Below are 23942 nucleotides of genomic sequence, written 5' to 3'. Positions count from 1 at the left end.
TAAAAGGTTTTGGGGTTTTTTATTTTTTTAAGAAGGAATTCTAAAATGTTTAATGAAAAGGTCAGAATTTTACAAAAATCCTGGATATTTGGTGAAATTTGAAATGTCTACAGTTTCTCCTGTGCTGAACACAATAGGTAGGGAAGCTATATTATGTATAACCCGCCTCATGAAGGAGACCAGATGAGGACATCCAAAATGTTGGATGCCTATTTGGTTCTCAGGATTTCAAAACTCATATTACATCAATACCAAGCAACAAGGCAAGCAACACAAATATTGCAATTTTGGGTATTTCTAGCAGGATTCTGGCTTCTGTGCCTGGGTCTCAGGAAAACACAGCACATGCTTCTTTGCTTTTAGTGAAAAAGCATCCAGTAGAAGGCTAACACTGTGTAAATATAAAATCTTTGATTGTTTTATTATCGGTTGTGGTAATGGTACTATTATAGTTGAACAACCAGATCTTGAAAAATCTGCTAGCCCACGATGAATAGAAACCATACCTAGGTGTCATCAGCTTCTGGAAAATCTAATCTAAGCTTTTATTTTAAAAAAAAATTCTAGCCCTTATGGCTGCAAAGATATCCTTATGGCTTCAAACACAAATTAAGTGGAAGTGATGGCATGCTGTCTGTCTGAGTTAGGAAACAGACAAGCTTCAGTGCCTCTGTTGCTGCTCACATCTTTATCAACTAAAGAGTATACTGGCATGTACTACAGAATGCTTTACTTTCACACAGTAAGAAGCACATAACACCAATATCTAAGAGGACATTTGACCAACTTGCTTAGAATAAGCAAAAAGGTGATTAGTTTTCAGAGATGTGGTGGTCACCCTTTGAGAAGTAGGACATCTAGTTACTCCCTACTCACAAACCAGTGTTGACAATGAAAACAAACATTCATTTGCTGAATCAGGCATTTCTAATCAATAAACATTCTTTAGGGGTAAGCATTGCTAACAGACGGCAGGTATGTACATTGTAAACAGCATCAAAAGGTTTCCTTACCTTGCATATCTGAGACGTATACTGCAGAAGTTTCTTGTGATCCAGCCTCTCCTTGTGTTTCTGGATATAGTCTCGCAAACTTCCATACGGTAAATATTCCATTATTAATCTCAGATTTCTACGACCTTTTTAAATACATACAAAATGTAAGGTTCTATTTTTGTCATTTCTTAATACAAATAATTATATACGTCTGCAAATAAATTTACTAGCAAACAGTGCTGAAAATATTTAAATATTTCACCCTGGAGGCTCTTCTATTCTTGCTCCATCAGAACATGTGTAGTTCCTTTCCTTACGTAAGTGAGTGACTAGAACAGTCTTACATAGCCTGTGTCACACCACATTCTTACTCTGTATGGAAGTAAGATGGATAGATTTGCAGTTTTAACCTTGGCCGCATCTGCACTACATGTACCACCATGGTTTTGTAACGAGGTCATGACACCCTCCTCCTCTGACCTAGTTACAATAAACACAAAGTTGAACTATGTCCACAGAGCAGAACATAACACAGTTTTGTGTCAGACATCTTTGCACGTTCATACTATCACAATGCCCAGCCATGTTTGTATCAGTGCATCCTGAGAAATCTGGAGTTATGGCACATCTCAGCAGGGAATACAAAGTCAGGAGGTCATACACAGAGTGCCACAAACAGCACATGGGGCAAGACACCCCATAGAGCTAGAAAGAAGTAGGAGTAACAATCCAGTTACATGGGTATGCGCAGGGATCTCAGCCACACAGCAAATAAAGCTTCAATTTTGCAATGGACAATGCACGAGCATACCACTGTATCCATGCAGAACTGAGGTGAAGTCAATAGGAAAGAGTATCATGTTAATGAACACAATATTAAACACATACTTGTCCCTGTCTACATGTTTAAAATCATATTAGTAAACACCATGTATTTTTCCAGTGTAGAGAAAGGACTTCTAAAATGTGATCAATGTTTTATTTTGCAGTGCCAAAGTGACAAGAATGCACAACGAACTGAGCAAAACACATGGATTGTGTGTGGTGTGTTTGTACACATTGTCTTCTATGAATACCTAGACATCCTCTCTCACTCAAACCTCAAACTTTCACAGCTGGATACTTTTCTAGTAAAGCAAATAAATATACAAACAGATGCATCCAACCTAGAGCAAACTAATGACTCCATAATTGAAGAAACAGTTACAGGACCGATGGAGAATTCTCTGTTAGTTTACCAGCAATTTTTAACCAGAAATACTCAAGTGCCTTATCTAGAGTACGTCTTAAATAGCACAAGATTCTACAATAAATTCTGCTAAGCCCAAAACACTGACAATGCAACAGATTTAGGCCTTTTTAAAGAGGCTTCACAGCAGACAATTTTTCTCCAACTATTTTCTAATGAAGAAGCATAATGAGGGTTGATCAGTCTCTCAGTTTTACTATGTCCCATAACATATCAGTTGTGAAATAAATGGCAAGAACACATAGACTAAAATGAAACACTACTTCATATAGCATAGATTCAGCCCGTTGAATTCACTGTCACAGGTGGACACTGAGTTAAATATTGTACCTGGATCACTGAATGAATATTAATGCCCTCTGTGGTTCACAAACTGAGAGTGCCATACTGGCTCAGTTCATTTGTTCATGAAGTATATACTACCTTGCTCTAGCATCAGGCAATATCTGTTGCTTCACAAGAAGATAAACAAATCTCAACACTAATGATACACCTACCCACTAGTATGCAGCGCTGTGTGGTGGTGGTGGGGGTGGGGTGGGGGTGGGGGGGCAGGGGATTCCTTCCTGAGCACAGCAGGCTATCATCATCTTTTAGGAAAAGTTTACTAATCGGTTTCTCTCAAGAGAACAAAGACCTCCTTTGCAGGGTAGAATGAGAGGCCACAGACAAGCTCAACAAAAATGTTCAAAGTCTGTAGGCCCTGGGGAAAAAAATTACTCCAATGAGGCAGCAAGTGAGAGCAAATCTACTAAAATCCACCTAATCCTGGTTTTGATTAGAGAAAGGAGTGAGAGAAGTTATGCAGCAATTTAGTCCTGCTGTCTCTGAAATCAGAATTTATAAAGGCAATCTTCTCCCACATTTTCATTTACCTAAAATAAATCAAATTGTTATCGCACTGTAATAGGACATAATCACAGAAGTGCATTTAAACTTTTCTTTAATCACTGAACATATTTTTAATTAAATACCGTGTCAGTGAATGCTTAGTAATTGTCCTTTAGCCTGCCCAGCAATGTGCATTTATCTACTTAAACCCACATTAACATAAATGCAAATTTGTGTATTTACACTCAGCTACTGCTGCAAGTTAAGCGCTGAGTCCCAGCCACAATATTTACTTAAAATACATGTGAAGGTGAAATGGAAATGCTTATTTCTGAAGCAAGAGACTATTAGTATGTCCAAAGTTATATCTGATTCATGCTTTAACTAGCACCCCCAACACAAAACAGAAATTAGTCTTTTAAAGTTCCATCTCGTTACACAGGTGAAGATGGTAGCTGCCGTCAAGTTGGTCAGCAATGTTAACAGCTTGAAAAGCTTCATTTTGGTTTGAAAACAAGGTTTTTTAAAGCAAAGACCATGGGTGAAATCCTGACGCTACCGATGAGAATGGCAAAACTCCCACTGATTTCAACAGAGCCAAGATTTCACTCCATGACTTTAAAGCTTCTAACACACTCCCTGGCTATTCTCCTCTCATAAAGGAAGTCCATGAAGTGGTGAGTTTCACTCTGCTGAGACACGGCAGTGAGTCAAAAACAAAAAGTTGAAGAAATATTTAGGTTCCCCAACATTTTTATGGAACTATTGATGACTTTCTACACAGATTTTTGTCTGTACTTTACAGTGTGATTAGTTGCAAATAGTTACAATTTTTACTTTTAAAGAAGTTATCAGAGAATAGTCATCTATAACTGCAACAGATTAACTAGATGAAATTGTGTCCATTTGGCATAATGAAGCACTATATGATGGACACTGATTCTTTTGCTATGCCATCTATAAAAGCTCTGATAAAGTCAGGAAATGTATCCCAACAACATGAAAACATTTAATGGAGTTCTGGCTTTGTATTGATTAATAAGCAGTGTGAGCAAGGACGGACAAACACCTGTTAGGCATGGTCTAGATAATACTTAGTCCTGCCTTGAGTGCAGGGGCCTGGACTAGATGACCCCTTGATGTCCCTTCCAGTTCTATGATTTTATGTTAAATGCTTTACATACCGGCACTGTAGCACACTCCCTTGTACTTAACAATGTTATCGTGCTGCAGGGATTTAAGGATTTCAATTTCCCTTTCAAAATCTCGTAGGTGCTCTTCTGTGCTGTGCTGTAGCTTTTTCACAGCCACTACCTCTCCAGTATTGTCTTGTAGTGGGTCATACCGGCACATCTCGACACTGCCAAAGTTACCCTAGACCAAAACAGAAACGCAAACTAAAAAAGCCCATGTCACAGTCGTTTCCTAATCACCTGTGTAGGACTGCACCAGGATTAAAGTGACCAGATTTTCAAAGTGAAAAACTAGGACACCGGGCTGCCGGGGGGTGGGGGTGGGGGGAAGTATCACAGGGGACAGTTTAGGTGGGATTAGGGGGAGATGTGTTTGGGAAGCAGGTTGAGGAGGTGGGAAGAAGGGGAAAGAGGATATTCAGGATAGTTCAGATACAAAAAAAATAATCAGTTACCATGCCGAAGAGCTTAGGAGCAATTTTAAATGAATCTAAGAGCAGAAAATAAAAATGGAAAAAGATAGGTCTCTCTTGGTGTTAGTAACACACTCCTGAAACATTTAACCGCTCAGTGCCACTAGATTCAGTGCAGAGATTCCATCCCAGAGTTCTCTCCTGTTTAGTGATATCCTACACAGTGACTGACAGGCAAAATCAGGACAGAATGTGCATTGTGCTTATATCTGTCTGAAACCGTGTTTACACAATCTATTCCAGTAACACAAGGGTGCAGTGAAAATAATGTATAAGAAATCACCGGGAGGCAATTGAAAGGTGGGGTTCTTCCAACCACTTAGGGCTTGTCTACACTTGAAACGCTACAGCAGCACAGCTGCGCTGCTGTAGTGCTTCCTTGAAGATGCTATCTACACCAACCGGAGGGGTTTTCCCAGCAGCATCGGTAATTCATCTTCCCAAGAGGCAGTAGCTAGGTTGATGGAAGAACGCTTCTGTCAACCTAGTGCTGTTGACAGGGGGACTTAGGTCAGCTTAACAACACCGCTCAGGGTGTGGATTTTTCACATGCCTGACAGACGTAGTTAAACCGACCTAATTTTTTAGTGCAGACCAGGCCTTAGATTTCAAAACTTCCTTCCAAGTGGCTAATCACCCATTAATGAGAACATGCAGAGTCATCTCGAAGAACCTCAGTTACACCTAAGTAACCTTATTTCTTTCAGCCAATTAGAGTTCAAAGCTTCCTACCTTGCCAAGTTGCTGTAAGAACTTAAGGTGTCTCTCTTCAAATTGCGTTGGGTCCCTGTCTTCAAATGCCCCAGAAAACCCAAGAGCACCAATCCTCATGTTTGGCAACATGTCATTTTCTGTCAATAGCTCATAATCTGGGCAAAAACAAACAAACAAAAAAAAAACAAACAAAAAAATGATGAAAGGGCAAATGTTGTCATTTTGCTGACATGCTCCCCTCTCCTCTCAATATTCTATTATGCTCTGGATAGACATAAACAGTGTATTGTACTCAGTTTCCTAAATAAATATTAGATACTATGTTGCTGCCATAAAGAATGACAAACCAGCAAATTGGAGTGACACTCTGGATGCTGCTGGGCCAAAAAAAAAAAAAAAAAAAAAGAGAGACTGGTCTTGACAGCTGACTAATAGTGACCCTTCTCTTAAGAATTTTCAAACATGCATTTTTGCAAACCAATCCTTGCTGGTTTAACTATAACACCTACTGTGCAATGGCCCCTTTTCTAGGGGGGGACAACATTCAAAAATCAGAAGGGCATTTGGTAACCAGAGAGTAAGTCTGCAGGAACAGTAGCAAGTTTAGCAGTATTTATCCCAGCACCTGGGAGAAAGTACAAGGATCATTGATATAATGTGCTTCACTAAGAAGCTAGGCGTGCAATCTTGCCAATATATTTGAAATAAATATTTATAATACAATGAAAATGTTTTGGGTGATCCCCCAGTAAAATTCACTTTTAATAGCAAACTGGAAAACAATAAAATATATTCATTATAATTTCTGTTGTTTATATTCTGGTAGTGCCTTGGACCAGGATCCCATTATTCTAGGCATTCTGTGGACACAGAAAAAAAACAACAGCTCCTGCCCCAAAGAGTTCACAATCTTCTACCAAAAATCCATTCCCTTTTCTTCATGAGCTTACCTGGCGTGAACAAGCTGTTAAGATCACGTATAATGGCTCTGAAAGAAAGTCTGAAATCTGGCTCATAATCCATACAGTTGTTTATAAGATTTGCTAGTTCTGTCCAGTTTGGAGCAGGAAGCTGGTGCCTATCTTCATAAAACTGTAACTTCTAGGATTAAAGATATACAAGATGCTTTAGCATATAATAGCATTCTCAGCAGCTTTGTGACAAACATGGTATCTGTGGCAGAACAGCCATTTCTGGTTTAAACGAGAAAGACCAATTTATTTTCTTTGCGCACGTGATTCTGTGCAGCCTAACTAGGATGGAACAGTAAGAAAGTTTTGCCCACCTGTGGGCTGGCTGAGTTCTGTCTCTAGCTGTAAGAGCCTCATTCTGATTATGAGAGAGTGTGGATGAGTCAGAGGGGGCTAGTATCTCAGACGTTTCTCCTTCCAGGTAAGTGTCTATCCAGTGGCTCTGCTAGGAATGTGTTATTAAATGAGCTCATTGAGGGAACTATTGGGAAATTATAGCAGCAGCCGCCACAGGCAAGATTAGGCTTCTGTGATGGGTACAAGTGAGTTTGTATAAAGCTCCAAAAAGGGTTGGGTTTTGTGTTTAGGGGACTCTCCTGATGATTTTCAAGAGAGATGGACTAAATATGCCTGCAGAAAAGACCTGCAATATTACGGAGCAATAATTCTGGAAATTTTTAAAGTTGTATTCTATTTTTGGAGACATTTTTATAACTGTAAACGCTTCTGCATTGGATAATTTGGGGTTGGGACTCTCTGCAAGACCCAATGTGATACTGCACTAAAAAGCATTTTAAGGGTGACTAGAAAGTATAGTCAACAAAGAAACATGGTATTCACAGGTACAGTAACAAACAACGCTACTTGCCAATACTTACTCTGGGAGAATCCAGTGCACCAAGGGGCTTGTCTCCCCCACTGCAGATTTCCCATAAAGTGGTACCAAAACTCCACTTGTCTGTTGCTAAGCTTAGCTGTTTGGGATTTTCAATGCATTCAGGTGGGACCCAGGGTATCCTTTCAAGAAGAACTATGTAATCATGAAAACACAACAGGTCACAAATAATACTGAAGTGTCTACTTTTATCTCCAAATTCTACTTAAACACATTAGAATTAGTAAAAGTTTGAATTTCTACAATTCCCTTATTTTTTTAGAATGAAATACTTCAACTCTTCTCAAGTTCCTGTTCTTCAATAGTAAATGCTAAATGACACACGCACAAATGATGAACTTGTAACTAGGATGAAGTATCATTGCTTCTAATTTTAAAAGTTCATTGACTGTCTTCTCTTTATAGCCCCATGAAGCCAGATCTAAGGAATTTCTACATCGTGTTGCTGCTCTGACATGAATGCCCTTTCCCACTATCAAGGAACAGTAGTTCCCACACAAGATTGAGAGGGTGAAAAATCAGAGGCATACGCTTAGCAGTTTTCAGATGAGGCGCAACATGCTGACTCTGCAACAAGCAGCAGTGTGCACACACAGGAATTCATCTGTTTGAATCTTCATTATTTGATCAAAACTAAAACTGATTGGGGAACAAGCTAAAAGGATACTGTCAGATCAGTTTAGACCCAAGATTTAGGATTTTTGAAATTAAGTTCACAAAAGACTGCCATCAAAAGAAATGTTGCAACTTTTAAAAAATTCAGTGGAAAGTTTATTGGATAACATCACCATCACACTACACTGCTTGCATTCCGAAGGTTGCAGCATCCTGCCACCATATATAAACTATAAAGCCAAATATATGATTAATATATGATTAAAGCCAAAATGAATTAGTCTGTTTTCATCTTCCAAGCTGAACATAGCCCCCCCAGACCCCCCCCCAAAAGTAAACAGTATCAATGAAGACTGGTACCTTAAATTTTAAAAATACTTCCAATTTGAATAATCTAAGGTGTTATTTGTAACACGGCTAAGGAAACCTGTTTAAGAATATATGAATTGTCACCTGACAGTGTCACTTTAAAAAGACAAAAAAGGGGAGAAATCTATCCATCTAATAGTCAATAATCAGATGCATCCACTTGCGCATGTTGTCCTATTACTAATATTTTTACTCCATTTGAAAGCATTTCACAGCTTGTAAAAGTGACAGAACAGCAGCATATTATAGATATATAGGTCATCATTTTCAAGAGTGCAGTGATTCCAGGTGCCCAGCCTGAGATGCATTGGGGATGGTTTTGAAAATCAGGTTTCTGCAGTTTCAAATTGGGCACCTGAAAATCCCTGGTTACTTTTGAAAATGCTGGGCTTTCCATATGTTCTCTAAACTTCTCCACATTACTATAATAAAGCACTTGAATCCTGACCTGCAGTGACTACTAATCCAGCAGTATGCCACAAGTACAGTAGACTGAGTCATGCCACATTACAGCATGGTCAAACATCCCTTTGGAAAAGATGTTTTGTTTAGAACATACAGTAATCTGTGTTGAAATGCCAGTCTTCCTAATGTACCATTTTAACCGGTTCGTATTCTTGTACAGACTTATTTAAAACCAAACAAAACCACCCAGCAGAAAATTTTGACTGTTTCCTATAGCCATTTGTTGATAAGATGCAGTTTTAACTGCTGTCTGGGATGGTGTTTTAGGGACTGGAGAAAGGCTGGAGGAGCTTATATCACAATAAACAGTCAGTACAATGAGAGGTTGGAGGAATAAAAATACAAATATTTTCAATGTTACAAACAATAGCCCAGACAGTTGACTCCAAGACTTACTGTCTTTTGGCAAAACTGTCATGCTGATGCCAGGATCACTAAGCTTGATAAATGGAAGGTTTCCAGACTTCCTATCTTCTTCTCTGATAAGCAAGATATTTTTTGCACATACATTCCCATGAACCAGGCTTTTATCTTCCTGATAAAGACAAATACATTTTTATGTAAATAAACAGGTAAAAACCAGAAGGCATTTAAAAGAAAGTGTTAGTCTAGGAAATTAAACAGATTGCATATGGCAGGCACAAATAAAATGACACCATTAATTCCTCTCCAACTGGTTAGAAAATTTAACTAATGGTTAAATTATGTCCATTATCTATCTAGATTTCTAATTCAGATAGCTTTAATATATGTTCTACAGCTAGGCAGATATCAAATAAGGCCTGAAGTATATTAGTAATTCAAAAAAGGCAGTAGCTTTCACTGGTGGTTAGCTATCAACATTATTAGAAGGTCATTTATATTGAGCATAGGGAGATGGGGGGGGGGGGAATGGTAGGCATGATTCCTGGAAGAAGTTATTTTTAAGTTGGGATTTCAAAAAGAGGAGAGAATGGACCACTTGGCAAACAAAACAGGACAAAATAAGAGCTGCTTATGGAGCAGCATGAGAGAAGGAATGACACCAACAGAGTAACAGAGAAGTGAAGAACATAGTCCGGATAGAAGATTTAGAGGAAGGGAGGGAGAAAGTAGAAGAATAGTAGGACACAAGAGGAGAGATTAAGAAGGAGAAAAATAACGTAGACCATTGACACTAACATCCTTGACTGAAATGGGAGCAACCTGCGTGTGTCTGAGAGCAGAATTTGGCCGAGAATCTTGTAAGTGGCTAACCCTCAGATGGGACTAATTCTGTCCCCTCTTCTGCTTTCAAGTCCCTTTTAACTTCAGTAGGAATGCTGCTCACAGATCAGCCCTTAATTATAGGCAGGGCTGGTAGCACCGTCCATTATTAAGGTTGCCCAATACTTCCTATTATAAGGTCCTATGCTCAGTTGCTTATAACTTTATGAAACTTTAACTGTCAGGGATGAAATTTTTCATGCCCGATGTGTGTCTCAGGCTCAATTTTTTTTGGAAAATTTCAGCCAAAATGGTTCAGTTGTTTTTGAGAAGGATAAGAAAATATACATTACTTTGCCCACGTTAAAAAAATTAAGACATTTCACCTGAAATGCTATACTGCCTCTGCGCTTTGGAGCTGGGACTTGAAATTTGGCAGGGTGGCATGTGTGTCAGAGATGTAACTTTTGCCATCCTCATGAAAATCCACCCAAATTTTCCCAAGTTATAAGCCTTTGAAAAAAATCGCTGTTTGCACATGCAGTAAAGACTTCTTCAACATTAACAGCTAAAATCTCCACCGACTGCATCCTCACCGAGCGTGCTGGAGCCTCTCACTGCTCCTAGTGCTAACTAAACTGTGGATGCATCATCCCCACAGATTAGCTGAGCATGCTCCGGCTCAGGGCTATGAAGGTTCAGAAGAGCTTTCCCTGTAACTGCTACTCTGAACCGTGAAGGGGCTAGGATGGGGCTGGGAGCTAGAACTGAAAGCAGGGCCTGTCTCTCCTATGCCTCAATATGCCTCTCCTATGCCTCCTATGGCACCCAGGCAGCACAGAGGGGGAAGTCATCCGGATTGCAAGAGAGAAAGGAGTAGATTGGGACAAGGAGTCTAGTGAGACTGGGACTGGAGGAGAAAAACCGGGACTGGGAGTTGGAGGGGGAAACTTGGATTAGTTGGGCAAGAAGCCTGGGACTGCATGTGGAGAGGAGGAGAGATTCTGACTCTGAAAGAAAACTTAGAGCAGGAGATGGCTGGGGAAAAGAAGACAGGGACTGGGATGAGAAGCCTGAGGACCAGGGCCATGGATTGGGAAGGCAAGGAGATTGGGACTGTCACAAATAGCCAGGGGTGAAAAATAGAAGGGACAGGGACAGGTTAATGGGGATGGGGCAGAAGAAATCAGCTTGGTGGAATGTGCAAAAATCTGTGCCCACTAGAACAGACTCTCCTCCAGAGCCTGGAATGGAACCCAAGACAGCTGAGTCTCACCAGTTTTCTGGTGCTGGCAAATATCTGTGAAATCCACTATCAAGGTGAGTGTCTCATCTCCCTTTAGTGCTGGTTACCACTAGTAGGTTGTGATCCTCTGTGTGATCAGTTATGCCATTAACTCTAGTGCCAGATGTCTGTCAGGTGGATCTAAAGATTCCAGTCCTACTGATGAACCATATGATGGAATTTCTGTTTTTTCAGTTTGCTTTTTTTAAAAAAAACCTAGGAAATCATACACAAAAGGTTATACTAGAAGAAGATTATTAAGGTTGCAAAGTCAAACACTCAGAAGTTAGGAAATACCAGAATTAAGGCTGCCTGTGCAACCTTAATTCAGCTCCCTTATTTGTATGCATTATGATATAGTCTTTAATTACATGATCACATACTTTTTTCCCCACAGGACCGCTGCTTCATTTAGTGAATAGGATGCATCTGCTCTGGGCATGAATCAGGACTTCACAGTAAAGGAGGCTGCTTTTCGTAGGACCTCTGCCCCATTTGTTGCAGAAGTTGGAAGGTGTGTAGTGAAGGAGGTAGGGGATTGCAGAAAATAAAGGGAGCGTCTCGTGGTTAAGACAGTTGAATGCTGCCCTAGTGGACACTTTTGACCTTTATCTCTCTGTGCCTCAGCTTCCCATCCATAAAATGGGGATAAGGATGTTGTGAGGATAAATTAATTAACGTTTGTGACGCACTTAGATACTATACGAATAAGCCAGTAGCGGGCAACCTGCAGTGCGCACACGGCCTGTCAGGGTAATCCGCTTGCGAGCAATGAGACAGTGTTTACATTGACTGTCCACAGGCATGGCTGCCTGCAGCTCCCAGTGGCCGCGGTTCGCCTTTCCAATGGGAGCTGTGGGAAGCTGCGCGGGCTGGCTGCTGCTTCCCGCAGCTCCCATTGGCCGGAAACAGCGAACTGTGGCCACTGGGAGCTGCGGGCAGCTGTGCCTGTGGATGGTCAATGTAAATACTGTCTCACAGCCTCCCAGCGGATTACCCTGACGGGCCGCATACAGCCCGTGGGCCTCAGGTTGCTTACCTCTGCAATAAGTGCTACAGAAAAGCCCATGACAAAATTAATAATGCTATCTTCAGAGTTGTATATGAATAGTGTGCAGTAAATTAGGCCTAAGTCCACACATTGAACAATAAGGAGAAAACAAAATATTGAATTAGCTTCTCATTAACTGAACATTGTCCATTGTGTGAACTGAATGAGGCATGGATCCTGTGGAAAAAACAGTATGTGATCATGTAATTAAAGACTATCTTCAGGCATACTCACAAAGGGGCTGAACTAGGTTGAACAGGCAGCCTTCATTCTGGCATTTCGTAACCTTTGAGTGCTTGACTGCATAATAATGTTATTTTAATGTATAGTGGGTGGGTGTGTGTGTGTGTGTGTGTGTGTGTAATATGTATAGATAATAAACCATAAGCATATGAATTTGACTATCAAACTAAAAAAAGAAAAAAATTGACTTACCAGAAAATGCATGGCCAATGCCAACTGTTTGGCAACTTCCAATTTCCACAAGATATTGATAGAATTTTTGTTCTTTTTCAAATATGTGTCCAAGGATCCAAATCTGACATACTCCTGCACCAGGATATCTGATTTAAAGTGTTTAAAAGATAAACAGACTGTTTAATTTTTCATTCTTGTTTTATAAACGTACTGCTACTACAAGTGAATTGCATCATACGCGCATTTAACTTCTGCAAATTCAACTATACGCACTTGGCAAAAGAAAAACAACAAGAAACCTGTAAATAGTGCAGGCAATTTCGCCCACCATTCCACTCAATGAGCGTATGCCCCGGAGTGAGCGTGAGATGGGAGACGTGAATCTGCTGTTCCCTCAGTTGGTTTCAGTTCCTGCGTGCCTCTCATAGTGTGAGCATCTCGCTGCACTGAGTGCGATTCTAGTGTTTAAAGATACGTATTTTTCTTACATGGCCCCTAAACGCAAACCAACTACTTCATCTGCTGCTCAGCCAAAGAAACAGCGATCTGTTCCAACGCTGGAGGAAAAACTGGCTGTGTTGGACTTATTGGGAGATGGTATGTCGGTCTCCAACGTGGCGCGTAAATATGGCCGCAACTAATCTAGCATCCGTGCCATCAAGATTCGAGAGAGAGAAATTCGTCAAGCCGTTGCATCAAACGCTCCAATAACTGCTAAGGTGATGAGCCAGGTGCGTGATAAGACTTCAGTGAAGACTGAAAAGGCATTAAATTTATGGCTGGAAGACATGAACCGTAAACGTGTGCCTATCGATGGCAACATATTGCGAGAAAAGGCTCTTAGCCTCTACGCACTGTTCAAACCTCCCACCAAAGAGAGACAGCCTTCTGATGAGAAGGAATTCAGAGCCAGCCAAGGTTGGCTTAACAGTTTTAGGAACCGCTTCAACTTCAAAAACTTGCAGACTACTGGTGAAGCTGCATCTGCCAATGAAGAGGCAGCAAAAACCTACCCCAAACAATTAAAGAAAATCATAGAAGAAAAGGGCTATCTTCCAGAACAAGTTTTTAATGCTGACGAGACTGGGCTCTCCTGGAAAAAAATGCCCAACTGCACTTACATTTCAAAATCAGAAGGACAAGCCCCTGGCTTCAAAGCAGCTGAAGACCATGTGACTGTGATGTTTTGTGGCAATGCAGCTGGGCATTTAATAAAGCTGGGCTTGCTCACGGAGCTGCAAATCCCCGTGGCCTAAAAGGCAAGAACAAAAATCTCCTGCCTGTGTTCTGGCAATCAAATAAAAAGGCTTGGGTGACAGCAGCATTATTTCTGGATTGGTTCCACAAGTGTTTCATTCCGGAGGTCAAGCGGTACCTTGAAGAGAAAGGACTTGACTTTAAAGTGTTGCTGATTGTAGACAATGCTCCTGGCCACCCTGCGGCACTCCAGTTTGCACATAACGACGTTGAAGTCATCTTTCTCCCCCCCCAATACTCCTCCATCCTCCAACCTCTCGACCAAGGTGTGATTCACTGTTTCAAGGCCACGTACACGAGGCTTACGTTCTCACAGAGATGTAACGTTATGGAAGCTGATCCCAATCTTAATGTGATGGACTGTTGGAAGTCCTTCAACATTGCCGATTGCATCACTTGTATTAAACAGGCAATGGATGCAATCAAGCCTGAAACAGTCAATGCATGTTGGCAAGAATGTGTAAATGATTTTAAGGGTTTCCCGACCATTGACAAAGAAGTGAAACGCATTGTTCAGGTGGCCAGGCAAGCAGGTGGTGATGGCTTCGTCGACATTCTTGAGGAAGAAACTGAAGAATTAATTGAGAACCATAGAGAAACATTGACTAACAAAGAGTGAGAGGAACTGATAAAATCGCCTACAGGAGACGAAGATGATGACGAAGAACAGGAAGAGCCAGCAAGATGGAATCTTCATAAATTTGCTGAAGTGTTCCAAGCAGCGAAACACCTGAATACGATCCCTCTATGGAACGAAGCCTCAAAATCACATGTAGTATTACGGACTATTTGAGACCGTATCAAGAAATGTTTGAGCAGCTCAAGAGACAACAGCGACAGTTGCTGATCACCATGTTTTTCAAGGAAAAACAACCAGCAGCAGATGAGCCTATGCAATCAACTTCTCGAGCTGAACCAGAGCCAACCACTTCGTCTACGACTCGCTCTCCGTCACCTGGATCAACATCAAGCCCTGACGACCCCCTGTAATTTCCCCCCTGTAATTAAAAATATAGCACTATAAAATTATATTTTGCATATGTACTCTATTATATACTGTACAATACTGTATACATTATGCATATTACTGTACAGGGTTGTATACACAAAACCATGTACAGTATACTGTACTTTATGGGCAATTTAAGGGATTTTCAAGGGTAATTTTGACTATATGCGATTTTCGCCTTATGCGCGGACTTTAGAACCTAACCCCCACATAAGATGCTACTCCACTGTACTAAGAAACAGATCCAATTTTAACACACACCCCCACCGCCTTGTGACAATAAAAGTAATGTGGTTTCAAGTTAGCATCATAATGTATAAGTGTATCAATGTCCTATTGCATTAATAAAACAATCATTTCAACTCAGTCACTTTGCAGTTGTTTACAAACTTTCTTCTTTTTTAAAATCTAAAGTTTCATCCTGCTGAATTGAAGTGTTGTTGGTTCTGCTACTGAAACACATTCTTTGTTGGAACAACAGAAGTTCCCCTCTGAAAACAAACTGTGCTAATAGCTTATCTTGTATAGCACAGCCATAAGAAGAGGCCCTTTCCCCACAGCCTGCCTGTATTAATCTGGCAACACTTGCCTAAATAGTCTTCTAGTCAAGGACCCAGGAAGCCAGCTGCATGGTTGCCACTGTTTCAGTGGTTTACTTTTTTTAGAAACAAATAATTTTAAGTGAAGTGAAATAACCCTGAGCTTCTGCTTTCAATTGTATTCATGTTCCTCATTTGGACTCCAAACACAATGAAAACTATTGTAATCACAGTGTGCTTCCTGCTTTATAACGCAAAAACTGGCTTGCAACTTAGTCTTTTAAAGAACATGCAGTGTTTTCAGAACTATACAAAATAAATTTTACTCAGATCTGTAGCAGACTTATCTGAACTAAATGTAGTTGTTGCTAACATAGGGGACTGGCCTCCTCTCAGTAGACTAAGGAAGTTACATAAGTAAATCTCCCAGGTCTTTAGAGGTAAATAGACTACAGAGTCTAATTATGAGTTTAAAGATGAATTACTATACTTATAAACAAGTTATCTGAAGATAAAATTCCCTACTGATACAGTACATTATACAACCATTGAAAGTGTGTATGCTAACACCACCACAAGTGAACTGGGAAATCAAGGAGAATATTTACTGAATATTAAGATACAGCTACAAGAATGCTATAGCCAGGGTGCTTGGAAGTATAACAATACATATGTAAAATTATGTTACAAAATATGAAAGCTAATCACAGAAATCCCAGAAGGTTTCTACTTCTATTTTCCAAGGACAAGCACACTTAAAGAAAACAGATCATATAAAACATTTATGTTTTAAGTAGAGGCATAATAGTAAAAAGGGATGTAGGGTGTGTTATCAGAGCAATACAAATAGGTAAAGTCGGCTCTACCAATCCTTACCCTCTCTTGCAAGAAAACCTGCTTCTGTTCTTAAGAACTTTAGAGATAAACCATGTGTATATGGAGAAGTTTTAAACTTTGTCATTTCAACATTTAAGAAATAAACAAAACATCTTTGTGAAATGTATTCTTACAGATATGTTAGATAAATGCAAAGCTCTAACTACAGCATCTAATGTTATTGCTATGTAAATGGTAAAAAGCTTTATGTACTAACATGGAATCTAATAACCTTGCTAAAGTAGTGTAAAAAGCCATTTAAGTACAGAATATTTATATTATTGAGGAATTAATTACTGGCAGTGGCAAACCCTGAAACCAACTGCAGAAGACCAGAATAATCTTTCCAAAGTCAACAATTTTTAATTATATAAGTTCAAGACTTTGTAAGAGTTATTTAAATTTAAGAAGACTGTTCTGACAACTAAAAACTTTTCTATTAAAAAAAGAGTATATGGACTATTTGAAGAACAGAATTTAATTTCCTGTCAAATGCTAACAAAACTGAAAGAATCTCAGAAAATGGACTGAATAAAAAGAGTTAAACCTAATTTTAAAAGTTATCTGGAATAGATCTTTCCTGTCCCAAAGCACAAAGGCAGAAAGAAATGCTGCACTTCAGAAGCTGAAGGTGTCACCTAAGCCGACCCCCAAGGTATGAAGCCAACCAAAGAGCAACAGCAATCAACTTTGAATCTAAACAAGCCTGAAAGAGGAGTGTTTTACTATAATGTCATGAAAATTGGAAGGAGAAGGGTATAAAAACTCTGAAGTGAGCACCCTTTCTCTCACACATACCCTCAGCTATCCTGCTCAAAATAGCACTCCACAAGCAAGCTGCCATAGACAGAGAAGACTCAAGAATAAACCAACCCAAGGATACCTCCCCGAGCCTTCAACATCGACTGGCGAGAGAAAGGTTTCAGAGTAGCAGCCGTGTTAGTCTGTATTCGCAAAAAGAAAAGGAGTACTTGTGGCACCTTAGAGACTAACAAATTTATCTGAGCATAAGCTTTCGTGAGCTACAGCTTGCTTCAGCTCACGAAAGCTTATGTTCAGATAAATTTGTTAGTCTCTAAGGTGCCACAAGTACTCCTTTTCTTTTTGGTGAGAGAAAGTTAACTAAGACTAAGGGATTAACTTTAAACTCTTGTAATAATTTTATTGGGATATGAAAATGCTGGTGTAACTTATATTACTGTTTCTCCTATGCAGTGTAGTTGTAGCCATGTCGGTCCCAGGATATTAGAAACACAAAGTGGGTGATTGATATCTTTTATTATTGATCCAATACAAGATATTACCTCACCTACCCTGTCTAACTGTTTCTCCTGTTAATCACCAGATGGTTAGACCATGTATTCCTGTACAAGAGGCTAATTTGGGGAAACAATATACTTTGGTCTTAACTTATCAAGAGAAAAGCACCCCCAAAGGTGATTGACTCTAAAGAATTTAATCTCTGTTAAAAGCTCTGTATGACTATCTGTGGAGAAGAGTTTGTAAGAGAAGCCACTAGTCTATCACTTGTATTCTGTCATTTGTATTGTTTTGTTTAATGTTTGTTTTCCTTTCTATAATAATAAAACAAACATAGTAAGTGATTGTGATTATTTTTCTTGGTCTTGATCATCGTAGTCAGTAAGGTACATTTTCCCCTCCTTCCTCCCCCCATGCGACTAAGAAGCAGGAGTCACATCCCTTAGTTGGCAATAAGAGAAACAATTAGTAAGAGCTGGCCTACCATTTCTTGTTTCTCTGGACTAAATATTTTTAGTAATTATTAAAATAAAATTACTTGACATCCAGCAATTTAAAACGATCCCTTTCCACCCCACAAAATGATGTTAAAATAACTTTGAGAATCAAACACAAACAGAAGGGCTATTGTTCTCAACCTGCGGAGTCCTGCCCTCCTACATTGCTAAATGGGATAGTGGGTCCCAGTATGGGAAAAGTTGAGAACCATTGATTTATACTATTTATTTCATGCTGTTTCTCTCATCATGAAAGCTCTAGCCAAGCTGCAAAACAAGGATAAGGCTTTTTTGAGCAGTCAAGGAAAATATATGGGCATTTACATTTTATGATGCAGATAAGTAGGTTTTAGGATCTTAAACAACTTTGCTTACAAAATCATTGCAGATCCCCTTTAACTGAATTCAGGAGACATCTTGCAGAATGTTGAGCTCTTCATTACTCCCATGATCAAACAAAAAAAGGATTCCGACACTTACTGTTATTATAAAATGTTTTATTTTGTTAAAAAATGGGAATCATAGAAAGAAAACAACATGAAGCTAAAATAACTTAGAAAAGCCACATGAAAAAAACAAACAAAAACCCAAAGTTTATTTAGCAAAACCTGTCCTCTATGCCTATGGTCTGAGTAAAAGGAGTGGAAGGTAAAAAATGATCCCAAGATAAGGGATCTACTAACACTAATCTACCTTAAGACAATATACGCATACAAAAACAGGAGAATTAGCTGATATAAAAGCCTGGCATATGAGGGGAATACATAAATAAAATCTAGAACAACAATCTGAAGTTGCTTTAAAAAAGTTACTAAGGACATGCTACATACCCATATACAGTTCCGAGGATGATTTTTTACTGGAGGGAAGGAAGTAGAGGGGCAGAGTTTCTGAAATAATGGGCCACATTTTCAGAACTGGTAGCCTAAACTACTCCTTCCAAAATTGTATTTGTCCCCACAAAACCAGCATTTGGTCATGTGCAAAGGGTAACAGTCAAGACTTTTTGCAGGGCAAATGGTAATTTGCTTGAACAATAAGGCACCTATGCTCACCACTGATCACTATGGACATGCAAATGCAGGTGGACAAATTGTGGAAACCATTTTGTCAGCTGATTTTGAAAAGCTGGCTCTCAAAAGCCTTTGCCAGTCTCTACAGATGTATTAGCAAATCCTTCACAAAGGTTACACTGCATATTCCCACAACCCTTGCAAATTTCCGATGATGCTTGCTGATGTCACTCCTGAGTGACAAAAAATTAAAAATTCTGCACCAAAAAATAAAAATTCTGTACACAATATTTTAAAATTCTGCAAATTTTATTTGTCAAATAAATGTGGAGACTCCAGCATGGCATTAGGGAGCGCAGGCCACTGGCTGCACAGAGGTGGGAGATCACTGTGCAGCTCCCCACCAGGACATGGACCCAGCAGTGAGGCTGACCCAACCCTGACACAGCAAGGACTGGGCCTGCCCCAAAAACACCCAGGGCCCTGACCCTCTATGTGGGCAGGCAGGCTCAGCAAGGCAGGATCCAAGTGTGGAGGGGCTTAATGGGGGGATCCAGATATGGGTTGAGAGGGTTCTATGAGGGGCAATCTGGGTGCAGGCGGATCAGTGGGGGGATCCACGTGCAGGGTGGATCTGGATGCACAGGGGCTTGTTGGGGGGTTCTGGATGCAACAGTAATGGGACTCTGCAGGGGGTACAGATGAAGCTGGTTGGGTCTCAGCATGGGGGGTCTGAGTGTGGGGGGTATAGAGCTCAGCAGGGGGGTCTGGGTGGGGGGTTCAGATGCTGGGGGAGTTGGGCTCATTTGGGGGCGGGGGGTCCTGAGTGCATGGGGGATGAGGCTCGGCAGGAGGGTCTGGGTATGAGGAGGTCTGGATGCACAGGGGTTAGGCGGATGGGGCAGCAGCTCCCTCTACAGGGATCCTTCCCCCTGGAGCTGAGGAGTGATGGGTGCAGGAAGCAGGGGGAGTTTGCAGAACTTCTTGCAGCCAGGGGAAAAATCTGGCCATGGGTCTGACCCCACCCCAGATGCCACGCAGGGGAAGAGGAAGCCCCATCCTTCCCAGCCCCAGCGCAGCTGGGACTAGCAACTGAGCACAGCGCAGGGTAGAAGCCACCAGCCAAGTCTTCCCCAGTCCCACCTCCTGCCCCACAGTGATTTACCTCTTTGCTGGCTGCCCTGAGCACCCAAAACATACTGCTTGGGAGGGTCACATGACCGCTCTTGTGGCTTCCCTGTCGGAAAGTCATTTTTCTGCAGGGAAGCAAAGAACTCTGCCGGGGGAGGGGGGGAAAGGAGGGGCATAAATTCTGTGCATGCACAGTGGTACAGAATTCCCCCAGGAGTAACTGTCACTCTTTCCCATGAATGCCTGCTGAGCCACCCCTGTACGACTAGGATGTAAATAAATTTCGCAGCAGATTTTTACACAATATCAGGAACAGAAACTGTAATGAGAACTGCTTGAAATTATATAAATATATTTGATTTTACTTACTCTCCTCTCCACAGACACAAACTCCATAATTTAATACCAAGTGCTTGTAAGAAAGCTGGCTCATCATGCTTGCTGCCTCAAAGAAAGACTACAAGTGCAAGGCAGAGAGAATTATAATCAGTGGAGAAAAATCAACTGTTAAATTATTTGGAATTAAACATATTAAAACCACCCACATTTTCACATTGCTTTAATTCCTAACTTACTGCAAGGATATTGCATAACTGATTCCATCTTATTGGCTTGTGCAGTGACTTTTTTTAGTAACTGTTTTATCCACAGTGCACACATGGTATAGTCAGCAATCTAATTTCTTGGTGATAGGAAAAACATCGGTGGACAAGAATGCTTTATACATACAGAAAGCAAGCAGCGCTCATAGGGAATCTCTTTTAACCTATGGCAGATATCTGAACTCCACAAAAAGATGGCCAAAAACAACAAATAGAAGGTGGTTAACTGCTCAAAAATTTTGAACTAGAGTATTTCATTGCATTTGCATGTAGTGTATTGGATCAAAAATGAAATCTGGAGCCAAATTCTCTCCCTGGATCTGGTCCCTTTCTGCTGCCCAGGAGGTGCAAAGGACCTTAACACTGGCCATATTTGGTCAGCTGAGAATTCTCCCAGTGGGGGACATAGGGAGTTAAGCTCTCAGAAGGTGTGAAGCCATAACAGCTGGCCCTTGCACCAGTTTCCCTGGTCCAAAGTGTAGAGTACCAGGGGCAGAAGTGGGCATAGCTGGAACACTGCTGTATTCTGGGATTTCTCAACATGCGGATGTGGTCCCTTGGGGACCACTGTCAGATGGTGTAGGTTAGTTACAGCAGTTCCTAAGCCACAGCCTGAGGTGCAGCCATGCAAGGCAGAGAATAAGAGAGCCTTCAACTGGCTTCCTAACAGCCTACTTGCTTCTCCTACACAAAATTATGCTTGGTGCAGGAAAGAATCTGGCTCTGGATTAAAACTGAACTGTAATCGTCTACCATATAACACCATCTTAAGTTGCTCATGGTAACAAAGAACAGTAACTGTTTACAGACAACAATCAATAAACATATTACCCAAGAACCAGACAAACCTCAGAGTAATTTCTGTGCACTTTATCCAGCACTTTTAAGAGGACTTCAGTTTGATGGAGCTCGCCATAGTCTCCCACTTCTTTCCTTACACCTTTGAAAATTTTAGTAAAGGTGCCCTGCCCAAGGCTCTCATTCTAAAAAATAAAAAAGATAGGGGTAACAGGGAAGGAGCAGTCAGACAACTTTCTCTGCCAATTCTGATCACTTAAAGTCCTCCACAAATAATGTACGTAGAAAATCTTTAAAGCTACTACAATCAGTTCAAGAGTCCGATGACCAGGAGTAAGGAATACTGGAAAGAGTTTAACCTAAGTATTTGATTAGATGAAGGTCTCTCCCCCCACCCCCTTTGACTCTTTGGGGATCTCTGTGGACAGGTGGTTGCAAGAACCCATAGGGAAGGAAACTGGATGCTGGGAGTATAAAGAATTTGGGCCTCTGCGGGTGGAGAAAACAGTGGGTGATGCAATAAAAAGGAAAGACATATTTATAAAAACAAAAACTTTGTTTATTACTAAAGCAGAGGTGGGCAAACTACAGCCCGCGGGACCGTCCTGCCCAGCCCCTGAGCTCCTGGCCCAGGAGGCTAGCCCCCGGCCCCTCCCCTGCTGTTCCCCCTCCCCCGCAGTCTGAGCTCACTGCGCTGCTGGCTCAATGCTCTGCAAGCTCCTGGGGCAGCGGGGCTGCAAAGCCCGGCCTGACCCAGTGCTCTGTGCTGCACCAGGCGCGGCTCCCTGTCCTGGTGCAGCTGCGTCGCCAGCCACCGGTGCTCCAGGCAGTGCGGTAAGGGGGCAGGGGGGTTGAATAGAGGGCAGGGGAGTTCACGGAGTGGTCAGGGGCCGGGGGTGTGGATAGGGGTTGGGGCTGTCAGAGGGCAGGGAATGGGGGGTTGAATGGGAGCAGGGGTCCTGGGGCAGGCAGTCATGAAGGAGAGGAGGGGTTGGATGGGGTGGCAGGGGGCAGTCAGGGAGCAGGGAACAGTGGATGAGGCAGGAGTCCGGGGGGGGGCCAGTCAGGAAGGAGAGGGAGGGGTGGATGGGGTGGCAGTTAGGGGCAGGGTGCCCGGGGGCAGTCAGGGGAGAGAGAGTGTGTGTGGGGGGGCAAATGGATGGGGCAGGGGTTGCCAGGGGGCCATCAAGGGGCAAGAAGCCGGGTGGGTCAGATAGGGGTTGGGGCTGTCAGAGGGCAGGGAACGGGGGGTTGAATGGGAGCAGAGGTCCCAGGGGGGCAGTCAGGAAGGAGAGGGGCGGTTGGATGGGGCAGCAGGGGGCAGGGTGTCCGGGGGCAGTCAGGAAGGAGAAGGGAGGTTTCAAGAGGCAGGGGGTCCGGGGACGGTGGGGGGTAGAGTGTGGATGTGGCAGGGGTAGCCGGGGGGACATCAAGGGGCAAGAAGCAGGGTGGGTTGGATAGGGGGTGGGGGCTGGGCCGGGCCATGCCTGGCTGTTTCAGGAGGCACAGCCTCCCCTAACCGGCCCTCCATACAATTTCAGAAACCAGATGCGGCCCTCAGGCCAAAAAGTTTGCCCGCCCCTGTACTAAAGGGACACACAAATTTAAGACTTTTTTTTTAAACTGTAACTAAAGAACTACTGTAGCAAAATGTCTTGCTGCAATTAAGGCTATTTTAAATGGCATACAAACAGGAACTAGATTTTCAGAACTCTGTGTGCAACTGTTCATGAAAATGGCCAGAGAAATGCATCTAGTGAACTTACAAATATCAAGTCCTCATTCCGGATTTTGTGAAAGACCATTTGGTTGACATTATTGTGTCTCTGCAATGCGGGCGATGTAGGTACATCAGAAATACCATTGCTCCTGAAGACTAGAAGATTTGACTTATCTGGGTGGGGAGGGGAAGAAGATGGGAATGGAAGGAAAAAAAAAACAAACAAAAACCAGAAAACATCTCTGTTAAAGACTTTTATCACTATGTTGTTTCAACAGAATTATTAATTTAAGATGTAAATCTCCTGTGATAATCTGGATACCATAGCAGGGAGAGAACAATCTGTTTAATAAACAACACCGTATTACAGTACTTAATCAAACAAATGTCAAACCTGGACCTTTCTGACTAGAGATAACATTCTGGTTCTCTCTTCTTTCTCTCCTGATTATTAAAGTTTCTGAAGCACTCTTATTTTTGACAAGTACAGCATTACATTGCTGAAAACATTCCACTTTTCATGGTACATCAT

At 41.6% G+C, this 23942-nt stretch overlaps 1 protein-coding gene across 15 annotated transcripts in view; it reads right to left on the bottom strand.

The window, feature by feature from the left end:
• Positions 1–23942, bottom strand: part of JAK2 (Janus kinase 2) — a 164176-nt gene that overhangs the window by 32506 nt on the left and 107728 nt on the right. For all 15 annotated transcript variants that reach the window (XM_078852895.1, XM_078852891.1, XM_078852893.1 and 12 more), the window contains 10 exons: positions 23457–23584; positions 21741–21875; positions 20660–20747; positions 12727–12854; positions 9167–9305; positions 7305–7456; positions 6406–6556; positions 5474–5610; positions 4260–4449; positions 1014–1138 (listed from right to left, as the gene is read on the bottom strand). In XM_078852895.1, coding sequence (XP_078709021.1) covers positions 1014–1138; positions 4260–4449; positions 5474–5610; positions 6406–6556; positions 7305–7456; positions 9167–9305; positions 12727–12854; positions 20660–20747; positions 21741–21875; positions 23457–23584 — 1373 coding nt within the window. The remainder of the gene's footprint in view (positions 1–1013; positions 1139–4259; positions 4450–5473; positions 5611–6405; positions 6557–7304; positions 7457–9166; positions 9306–12726; positions 12855–20659; positions 20748–21740; positions 21876–23456; positions 23585–23942) is intronic.

Source organism: Lepidochelys kempii, chromosome 5, assembly GCF_965140285.1.
Source record: "Lepidochelys kempii isolate rLepKem1 chromosome 5, rLepKem1.hap1, whole genome shotgun sequence".
Taxonomy (NCBI): Eukaryota; Metazoa; Chordata; order Testudines; family Cheloniidae; genus Lepidochelys; species Lepidochelys kempii.
The sequence above is the reverse complement of the archived record's forward strand: the minus strand, read 5'-3'. Positions and strand labels throughout refer to the sequence as shown.